This window comes from Curcuma longa, chromosome 11, assembly GCF_044706935.1.
Source record: "Curcuma longa cultivar G26 ecotype Majalengka, Jawa Barat chromosome 11, ITB_CL_G26_1.1, whole genome shotgun sequence".
Taxonomy (NCBI): Eukaryota; Viridiplantae; Streptophyta; class Magnoliopsida; order Zingiberales; family Zingiberaceae; genus Curcuma; species Curcuma longa.
Window position 1 is genome coordinate 3620929 of NC_133871.1, and position 10481 is coordinate 3631409.

Genomic DNA, 10481 nt, shown 5'->3' on the forward strand with positions numbered 1-10481 from the left:
TGACATAATAATCAATGGTATATTTAAAATTTTGAATAATGTATTTTGTTCATTATATATTTATCTTCTGATATTTGTTTGACAGGAACTAGTGGTGAAACACCATCATTTTTACTATTTGCAAATCATATTCAGATTTTTGGAACTGGAAGCCTTGTTAATTTTGGTAACTGTTAGCCATCTTTTTACTATTTGCAAATCATTAATTTTGGTCTTACATGTCCCAAGGTCCTCAGAGAGTAATGAATCTGCTTCAATTTTATTTTCCTCTGTCTGCTTCAATTTTATTTTGCTCTGTCTGCTTCAATTTTATAAAAGTTGAAGCAACTGCAGTAAGTTACTGGCAGACTGTGGGCCAGTAACTGCCAATAACTCCAGAACCCACTGTTAAAACTTAAAAGTTACTTACCGTCAAACTGGACTTAGTGTAGATAGTGAAAAAAAAGTTACTGCCAGAGGCTGAGTATTCGGTTAACTTATAAGATCTCTGTCACATTATATAAAAGTTACTGCTAGTAACTCCAGAACCCCATGTAATAGTTGTCTAGTTGCAGCAACTGCAACTAGCCTTAGTTAGCTCAGTTGACCTGCCAGTAAGATCTCTGTTAATTCGGTTGATCTTACTAATATAGTAACTGCAGTTGAGTATTCAGTTTGCATAAGATCTCTGTCACATTATATAAAAGTTACTGCCAGTAACTCCATAACCCCATGTAATAGTTGTCTAGTTGCAGCAACTGCAACTAGCCTTAGTTAGCTCAGTGACTGAGCCTCAGTCTGCTTCAATTTTAATTAATGATTTGTCTTGCTAAACTTTTATTTTCTGTTTGGAAACTGTTAGCCTTGTTTTTCAATTGCTCAACCAATCCAGATCATTGGCTTTAATTGAATCTGTTGTATTTAGATGAATCTGTTGGATTTAGATGAATCTGATGTATTCAATTGAATCTGTTAGAATTGAAGCCCCAGTTCAGCCCCAGTTCTGTTATATTCATTGGTTTAAATTGTTGTGCTAAACTCTGAATATTTATCTATATTATCTTGTTCAATAAACATGTGACAGAGATCTTATGCAATTTGATTTATATAATGCAGGTTGATTTGGAAAGGATGGCTAAGGATGCATATCACTATGTTGGGATTGAAAAGTTGCTCTCTAATATTTACAAGAAAAGATGTTCTATGCTAATTGTGTGAAAGTTTCATGTATGTCTCAAACAAATTGATCTGTAATATGTTAGTGGATAAATTTGGGTAATTTTACTTAAAATCTTCTATGTCAGTAATTTTTAAGACAGGAAATTATTGAATGGTATGTTTTAGTTCATAATTTTTTTCTAAAATTGTCTATTGTGAGATTGTGAATTGTGATTGTTTAGTTATGTGATTTGTGAATTGTGAATTGTGATTGTTTAATGCACTACACTTTGGATGGAAATACTGATGAGCATTGAGCCAGTGTATCAAATCGTTGTGTTAGCATTTACCCACCAAATTACAGTATTAGGTTTCGTTGTAAATTTTCATCTTTTAAGTTGTAAAAGAACAGTTATAAGTTATAAGCGTAAGAACAAATAGAACAGTTAGTTTCACAACTAGCAACTCTGTAAATTTTCATCGTTGTAACTTGTAAATAACTGTAACAGCTAGCAACTCTGTATTTTACACCTTATAAGTTATAAGCGTAAGAACAAATAGAACAGTTACTTTCACAAATTAACCACATATTAGAAAGCAATGGGTTCCAACTGATGAGTTATTATTTTAATTGAATTAAATTATTTATATTAGAAAAATCGGTTAATTCGGTTAAAAACCGAATTAACCGATATTTTATCGGTTCGGTTTATTCGGTTAGTATGAAAATTCGGTTCGGTTCGATTTGGTAAAAAAAATTCAGTTAATTCGGTTTTCGGTTTATTCGGTTCGGTTCGGTTCGGTTTTAACCGAATACTCAGCCTCTACTTGTCACCTTCCAAACAAAACGTTAATAATTTTATACTCTTTCTTTACCTTTTCTCTCCCTCCCTCACCTCCTCTCAAACCAAACGTCAGTAATTTTCATTTAAGAAGAGGGTGCTGTGGTAAATCGAATTTTCTACGAAACCTAGTCCGAATTAGGGTTTCCGGATGGGTTCCATTCCCACTCTATAAAAGCATTGCCTTTTGTCATCATCTATCATCCTCCTCTCTCACGGCGTCGGCGGGCGATAGAAAGTAAGCGAGCTCAGAGATGGAGCAGACCTTCATCATGATCAAGCCCGACGGCGTCCAACGCGGCTTGGTACGTTAAATTCACCCGTCCCTTTGTTTTCTCCTTTTTTTTCGCTTGATTTTCCCCCTTTTCTCTGTGCTATTTGATTCGCCAAGACCCAATTTTGACGATTTTTCTCTTCGTTTGTCCACCAGATTGGAGAAATCATTAGCAGGTTTGAGAAAAAGGGATTCTACTTGAAAGGTAAGAGAAAAAAAATATAAACCACTGTCTTTTCATTTATATCGTAGAGAAGAAAGTTGAAATTTTTATGGGTAACTTTGTGGCTTGATCAGGGTTGAAGCAGGTGAGCGTGGAACGCTCCTTTGCGGAGAAGCACTACGCCGACCTCTCTGCTAAGCCCTTCTTTGGCTCCCTGGTGGAGTACATCATCTCTGGTCCAGTGGTAGCCATGGTGTGGGAGGGAAAGAATGTTGTGGTTACTGGACGCAAGATCATTGGCGCAACCAACCCAGCTGAATCTGCCCCCGGAACCATCCGTGGAGACTATGCGATTGATATCGGCAGGTGATTTCTTTCCCGATTGTCTTTTTTTTCCCCTTCTTCTCGACATGAATCCTGACAGAGGTTTAGAGAGAGGGTGTTCATGACATGATTTCAATTCTATGTGCAGGAATGTGATTCATGGAAGTGACTCTGTGGAGAGCGCGAGGAAAGAGATCGCTTTGTGGTTCCCCGAAAGCATCTCTGAGTGGCAGAGCAGCCTGCACCCTTGGATTTACGAGTAGAGAATAGAGATGGAAGGATTTCCTTCCTAAGAACCCTTGTAAGATTCAAGGGCATAACCCTGCCTGTTTCAGCTTTTCCTAAGAACCCTAGTTTCATGTTGTGCTTATGGCTGTAGTTGTGGATCCCCATGAACTGCATGCGTTATCTTCGATGTTATTTCATGTTTGGTGAATCTTATGATACATGGTTGCTGGTTTGGTTAAATCAGGTTCTTTAAAGTTCAACTGAGAAAGATACTGGATCATATATGCATATGTGACTTTGTATAATACCTCAAACATAAATCTGTAATGTATAGTACACGCAGTCTTGATCAAAATTAAAAAGAACGTGAAAATCGAAGAAACATGATGCACATTCTAAGGGAATAAAATCATGATTCTCTAGAGAGTTACTTCTTTCCCACGGTTATAGATCAAACACACACCCTCAAGCCACAGAATTGAACAGGACAATGTGGAAACTAATGAAATCTAACTCACCTTCTTAGTGCAGCGAACGAGGGACAAAAGACACGCTTAATGAAACAGAATAGCGAAGTGGTAATGGATTTAAGCAAAAGCCGGATTAAAACTCTGAAGGTCTGCTAACAGTTCATGAACTCGGTGATGCAGTGAATAGAAGGTTCAGGATGAACCCAAATGTTATACCGACCAGGCCGGCAAATGCAGCAAAAGTCATGGAAAAACCAGCATCACTTTTGCGGCTTCTGCGCTTGTTCAACATTTCCTGAAAACAGAAATTTCAAAAAAAGTTACAAATAACATTTCCTGAAAATATAAAGTACAAAATAAGTTGAATGGTTCTTGTTGAAGCTGAATTTAATTAAGTGAAAATAATAGAAATTAGTGTTTATTTGAGGATGATCAGAGCTTAATGGTTCTTGTTGAAGCTAAATTAATTTATTTCGGTGGATTAGTTATGGTTTATAAGTTGAGACAGTTTGATTGGGTTAGTGCTGAACCTGAACTCATTTAAAGATATTTGGGTTATTAATCCTTCTCCCTATTCTCAACCATGTAACCCTTTTTTCCCTTTCATGGCGATGACAGTGTTCCTCTCCTCTAGCATCCCTTGGTCTCTCCTATGTGAGTTTTTCTCCAAGGCAACCTCCTCCCCTTATGGATATGGTGAACCTTCCATTCTTTCTATGAATGTGATTTTTTATTTTTTGGGATCTAAAAATTTTCTTCTATCTCATCTTTAGGTTGGGCTAGGGTTCTACAAGGAGGAAGTTCCCATTGACCTCTTGGGTTTGGACAATTCTTGTGTGTGAGTGTTTGTCTATCCGTACTAAGCCTTGTTTCTCATTAGAAATTGGGGTGTTTTGAGATTTAATTCCAGCAGCAACCTTCTTTTCAGTTTTGAATTAATCTTTGCCTAGAATCATCCATGTGGCTTCTTCAATTGGAGAGAGATACCTAGGGTAAGTGTTTCTGATTCTTTGATTCTGTTTTAGACAGGCCTAGCTTGGTGGGGTGAGTCAAATTAATGTACAAGTTCCTAACAAGTGTACATCAACTTTCACAAATTCTGAGATCGTTTGTGAGCTATAGATGAGTAGCAGTATGGCCCTTGGAATGTGCTTAACAGAAAGGAAATAGAAAATAATTTGGTAAAAGGTGAAGTGATAAAAATGAAAGGAAATGACGAACCAATTCCCTTTTGAACTGATGATTTTGATGAACAATAAAATCACGTTCTTCCTTCAACTGTTGCAATGCCTGCATTTGAACATTCAATAGTATCTAGATTAGATGAAAATTGGATAAAAGAGCCTTCACAACATTGTGCTATAAATACCCACTTAGATGCCACATGATCTCCCTTTCATTTAATCCTAGCTGATAAACCAGCTGGATCATACATCTAGACAGGAAGCCCTCACACAATTTCCATGTGAGGCCCCCATTCAATTTAGTTGTCTCAAGACAAATATAAAAGGAACATGTTGATCCAAAAATATTCAAAGAAAAAATTCATGTGCTATTCCAAGATCAACATACACGTCTCATTCTCAATTTCAATTTATATAGGTGACTATATAAGATTTAGACCCATCAGACAGAATCAAGAATACTAGCTGAGAAACTTGAATTTGTCGATAATTATTGGAGTAGCAAACCATAAGGATAAGGAACATTGACAAATGTAGCTCACCTCATCAGCACTTGAATTTTTCAACACCTGAGGCAAAAAGAAATGAAATCATATAACATAAGCAATAAAAGAAAGTATAAGAAAACATTTGGAAACAAACAAGGGGACTGGTGAGTTTTACATTAGATGCTCTGCTCTTATAAGAAGTAAGACCAGAGTCTTCTTCCAAATTTTCATATCCGTTTTGCGAGGGGTGATTATAAACAACCCTAAGTTTGAGTTCCTCTATCACCTTGTCACCATCTTTATTGAACTGCATAGATTGAAACTAGATTATATACTCGAAAAACACAACACATTCTTAGTATTAGGTATTAGCAAACAAATACGGCAAACAAACTGACTGTGTCTTTAGGGATTTCGTCGATATCGTTAGTCGGGGGAACCTTAGCACTCTGAATGAGGAATTTATCCTTGCATTGCATATCCGGAGGGAGCTCCTTCTGAGCTTGGAGAGTAACTTCAAAAGTAAACATAAATGAGTAAACTTGCCTAATAACGCAACGCATTCAATCAAAATGCCAATCGCACGGATACCTGTCACGGTACATGAGTCCCAAGGTTGTACCACGCTCGCATTAGGCCGAACAAAATACTTCTTAGGAGACGTCGTTTTCACCTATTCATGGAGCGAAAGAATCAGATCCGATTGTTACAGAGCTCAATGTGAGACAAAATCCAACCCCCTTTCCTCCCACATCGAAGATACATCACCCGAAAAAGCTTAGTCAAGTGTTTCGAATACCTTGAAGGCGACATGGTGCTCCGTGTTGTTGACGACCTTGATATTGCAGGGCGATGGCTTCTCCAACTCAACTATTCATCACGAAATCCGGTATTTAGGGAAACAGAAACGCGAGGAAAACAAAGCAGAAACTGTTCGCTCACCTTCGAAGCTGAGCTCTTCCGGGTAAACGGAGATCATCTGGCCGCCGCCGCGCATCGCTGGATTGGAGGCGTAGCAGAAGAAGAAAGGTGAAATCCCAGTAGGAGGCGGAGTCTATGTAAAGGAAGTCGAAGAAGGAGACGAGATTAGCAGCAGGGGCACGGAAGCCGAAGTCTTGGGCGATCGATCTGGTAGGAGGAATGGAACGGAATGGCTTGTAGCCCAGTTCAGGGCGACAACGACGGCATGACGCACGTTCCTATCTCGCCATTTTTCTTTTTATCGTAATTTTAAAAATTAAAATGTCCTCGGATTTTTAAAAAATAAAATTATTTTAAAATTATTGTGAAGGTATAAACTAACTAAATATGATTAAATAAAATATTATATATACATCAATGTATAAATCTATAAAAGTTTTAATATTATATTATATACATTCTTACAAATCGATTAAATAATAATTAACACCACAATTTTTTATTAATGACATGAACTGAGCTTAGAAAATGTTACTTGAGGCGAGTTTTGCTATCCTGCGCTCCACCTCGTACGCTCCTATGCGTTCCCATCCGATTCAGCCCTGCTCCAGCCACTGCCACATCGTCGTCCGACCACTGCCGATCACCGCATTACGCCCGATGGACGCGCACCTCGCCGGCGCACAGCCCGACGTCAGATTCCGATCGAAAAGTGACCGTAATCCGACGAGAATTCAGCCGGAATCGGCTGCCAATGCCGAACGGCCGATTCTGACCGGAATTTGGCCGGATTCCGACCGCGATTTGGTCGGAATCCGCCTCTCGACACTGGCAGCTGATTTCCAAGCGAATTCGTTTGATTCCAACTACTATCCGACCGGAATCCGGTGCCAAGCGGTGCGCCCATGAGTCGCGCTTCCATCTTGCCCGGGGCGGCGGCCGACGATGGCCAAACGGCGAAGCGGCAGCGGCGACAGTGGCGAGGGGTCGAAGGAATGCGCACGGGTCACGTAGGATACGGGCCGCAATGTAGCAAATTCGTACTTGAGGCAACACAGCATCAATCCATTCGTGCCAAAAAGCCAACATGCAATCCAGTGATGGATGCAGCATCCAACGTCACAAAAAGTCTAGTTCCAAATCAGAATAAATGAATAAATATAATATAATAAAAATGTAACTTTTTGTCTGGGATATTTACTGTTCACCTGTTCCAGATGCAGATATGAGAATTTGCCGAGTTATGGGGCATACAATTTTGCAGGCCATTAGTCACTTGAAGGTTGAGAGCCGAGGAAGCTTGTCCCTCAAGTAGTACAGCCTCGCCCTGCGTACCTTCCTATGGCTTACAACTTTGATCTCCTTGATGTTAGGCGAGTACCTGCGACATGAGCAACAAGACATAATTTGAAGAAATTCCAAATAAAACACCATCCAATTTGATTCAAGAAGATGATGAGCAAGGTAAGATGGTAAGGTTAGATCCCAAATGAAAGTGCTCAAGAGAAATCACAATTCATGAGCATAAATTCAAAGGAGCAATGGGTGGTTGAGTAAGATTTACTTCGACAAAGAAACAAATCCTGCATACACATTAATATCTTATTTATCACAATTATTTGGGGTTGGCTAATGGCAAAGAAACAACAATTTAAAATTATGATATAACGAGAAGGAAAGAAAAATTCAGCACTTCAGTTTAACATCTAAATATATTTTAAGCAGCCAATCAAAATGATCAGAGAAGCATTTCTTCATACTAGATCATTAAGTGCTACTATTTCCTATTAATCTCACAAACAAAATAATTGTAACTGTTACCCATGCATTTTTTGAGAGAGAGACTATGTTGTGTATGAGATGGTGTTACTGATTATGGGCATGACATGAAAATTTCCCTTTCATTTCATCTCTCTCAAAATGAGTAGGGGTTTACTTGGAATTAAAAGGCCATTCTCTGATCATAAGTCAAATTAGCTTGTAATTCTCCTCTCAAACACTGATGTTGAGTTTACTTGGACAGCTGTAGCAAGGAAAAGAAAAGAAATAAAAACTTTAGAAAGGGAAGTTGAGGATAAAGGAATTTCCACCCAAATCAGGCAGAAATAGAGGGAAAAGAAGATTAAGCATCCAACAAATGACTTGTATCTTTTGTTCTTTGCTACCATTTCCACCCAACTAAACAAGATAATTAGGAAAAAATGGTTAGTCAATAATACTATTATATTTGGATTTAATATGTAGAGTAAGCTTATTCAGAATAATGTTAAGTTGCTAAAGTCGTTGATTGTGTGTTCTGTTATTCTACCACTATAGAATAAAATTCTATCAGGTGGCCTTGCAGTGGTCGTGATTCCACATCCTAAACAAGTGAGCGAGTGTGCATGGTTTGAGAGAACGGGCACTACCAAACAATGGTAATCTTCAACCTAATCAACCAGTGCCAGAGACACATGAATAAAAGTATCATCTCATTTAACTAGACCAATTCTAAAAAATCACATGTAATGCATGTATTTGCCACATTAGTTTTTATTAAATTAATCATGGTGTTAATGGTTGCAAGATCTATAAAAAAAATTAAAAATTCTAGTGCGAGAGTCATTTTGAAATAAAAAAAGAAGACAAACTGTAGTGAAACATAATGGCGTATGTCCATATTTCCTTAAATTAAATATATTCATCAACTTATGAGGATAACATCATAACAAGTCAAATTACCTTGTACTTTACTCCTAGACACTAATGTTTATATGGACCAAAGAAGGAAAATGGAAAGAAAAGATATAGAATTATCCATGTCTCTTATTTACTTGAAAGGAAGTAGAGAAGATGATTAAAGTGATTATCTGATCATCTTATCTAAAACGCTGAAGCTTTTAGGAAACAGGGCAATCCTTATATCTGTGTAACTAATAAAGGCATTAATATGATTCAATTCCTTTATTTATGAAACACAAACAGGATGCCATTTTTTCATCCAAGTAAAAAAGATGAATGGAAAAACAGTGGTTTCTTTAACTTCAACGAATTAATTCCTCCTTGCTTCCTCCCCTCCAAGTAAGCATAGCATAATGCAACAAGAATCCACAAAAGAAAGTGAGAGGCAAAAGCAGAGCACTTACACTGGAAAAACAATCTCGACTCCAACACCGGCAATAATTCTCCTGATGCGAATGGTAGTATGAACACCAGCATTTTGCTTGGAAATAACTATTCCCTTGTAGATGGATAAGCGACGTCTAATTCTGGAACTTCCTGCAGATGCCATCCGCCTACTGAAACTCAATCCCAAACTTGAAATGGAACTCCACGTTTGCTAAATCACAAAGAATCAACTTTACCAGTTTAATCTCTCTACTATGTCCCCAGTCCTGATATCCGGCACAGGCCTCTCCAACACCGAAGCCTCCGATTGCTCTCTTGTTCAGAATCTACCGGCTCAAAGAAAAAGAAACCCCAACTCAATCAGGATAGTGACAGAAGAGAAAGGGGCAAAATCAGGAACTTTACCCCCATTATGTCCCCAAGCTTGACCCTAGGTTTCCTGGACAGCTTCTCATCGGCTTCCACCACCTCGGAAACTTCCTCCTGTTCAACATCATCCGTATCGATGCTAGCCGAGGATCTCCTCCGAGCTAGCGGCCCTAACGACGACCGCCGCCGTTCCCCTGCTCCGTCGGGTCGCAACGGATCCAAAGGTCAAAGGCGGAGCCACCAAGAACGAGGGGAGGGACGAGGAAGACAAGGACAAGCATGGTTTCGCAGAGCGAGGAGCGGTCGAGGGCAGCGAGAAGAGAGGGCGGAGGAGCGCAGCGGAGGCCATGGAAAAGGAGAGACAACCTTATCACGAGCACTGAGACTGAGTGAGCGGAAGTAATAGATCAGCTTCGTCGCGGGCCTACACGGGCCGGATCTTAATGGGCCGTCAATTAAAGCTTACTACCTGTTTGTTCTGCTTCATAATCGTATATAAGCAATTATCTATCTATTACTATTATATAATAATAAAATAATGGATTTCCTGGTTTTTTTTATTTACTCTAAGTTTCGTCGTCTTCGATTTATAAGTTAATCAGTTGAATTTATAAGTTATCTATCTATTTAATTTAAGTTTCTTAATTTTTTAGATATCGAGTCATGATGAATTAATATACATTTTTTTAATGGACGATTAATATAAGAATGTTGGATTGATAGATGATTTATTTTAAATATTTTTTAATTTACTTTGACCGTACATAAAATTTTTTATGAAATTAGATTAGATGATCTTTAAAATTAATCGATATAAATTAAATATTTAATATCAATTAAATAGAAAAAAATCTGCATTTCTCTTGATCCGATCCTCCGAGAAAAATATATTTTAATATGAATAATAAAAAATAATCCAATCATTCAGATCTCTCCAACCCGATCGTTTTCAATAGTTATATAAGAACGCCTG

General features: G+C 38.2%; 3 protein-coding genes across 3 annotated transcripts; 1 reads left to right on the forward strand and 2 right to left on the reverse strand.

Moving 5' to 3' along the window:
* The first annotated feature begins 2124 nt into the window (after window positions 1-2124).
* On the forward strand, window positions 2125-3228 carry LOC141838458 (nucleoside diphosphate kinase 1). The gene is made up of 4 exons (XM_074725943.1): window positions 2125-2284; window positions 2410-2458; window positions 2551-2782; window positions 2889-3228. Exons 1-4 carry the CDS (start codon window positions 2234-2236, stop codon window positions 3001-3003), a joined length of 447 nt encoding a protein of 148 aa, XP_074582044.1. The 5' UTR covers window positions 2125-2233; the 3' UTR covers window positions 3004-3228.
* A 67-nt stretch (window positions 3229-3295) lies between these two features.
* On the reverse strand, window positions 3296-6290 carry LOC141840683 (vesicle-associated protein 2-1-like). Its single transcript, XM_074728733.1, has 8 exons — window positions 6053-6290; window positions 5910-5980; window positions 5702-5783; window positions 5509-5624; window positions 5286-5417; window positions 5165-5191; window positions 4660-4728; window positions 3296-3733 (listed from the first exon to the last, which is right to left on the reverse strand). The coding sequence occupies exons 1-8, from the start codon at window positions 6105-6107 to the stop codon at window positions 3599-3601; spliced, it is 687 nt and encodes a 228-aa protein (XP_074584834.1). The 5' UTR covers window positions 6108-6290; the 3' UTR covers window positions 3296-3598.
* Window positions 6291-7158: 868 nt separating this feature from the next.
* Window positions 7159-9868, reverse strand: LOC141841853 (large ribosomal subunit protein bL19cz-like). The gene is given in 6 exon segments (XM_074730049.1): window positions 7159-7412; window positions 9157-9285; window positions 9376-9443; window positions 9445-9465; window positions 9545-9659; window positions 9661-9868. Coding segments are annotated over 6 exon segments (639 nt in total). The 5' UTR covers window positions 9858-9868; the 3' UTR covers window positions 7159-7303.
* Window positions 9869-10481: the final 613 nt, after the last annotated feature.

Excerpts from the sequence above, each read along its gene's own strand:
- LOC141840683 (XM_074728733.1), bottom strand. The coding sequence starts at position 6,107 with ATGCGCGGCGGCGGCCAGATGATCTCCGTTTACCCGGAAGAGCTCAGC. Across the intron at positions 5,784-5,909 it reads AGCACCATGTCGCCTTCAAG|GTGAAAACGACGTCTCCTAA; the intron begins GTATTCGAAACA and ends CTCCATGAATAG. Across the intron at positions 5,192-5,285 it reads ATAAGAGCAGAGCATCTAAT|GTGTTGAAAAATTCAAGTGC; the intron begins GTAAAACTCACC and ends TTTTTGCCTCAG.
- LOC141838458 (XM_074725943.1), top strand. The coding sequence starts at position 2,234 with ATGGAGCAGACCTTCATCATGATCAAGCCCGACGGCGTCCAACGCGGC. Across the intron at positions 2,459-2,550 it reads AAAGGGATTCTACTTGAAAG|GGTTGAAGCAGGTGAGCGTG; the intron begins GTAAGAGAAAAA and ends TGGCTTGATCAG. Across the intron at positions 2,783-2,888 it reads TATGCGATTGATATCGGCAG|GAATGTGATTCATGGAAGTG; the intron begins GTGATTTCTTTC and ends TTCTATGTGCAG.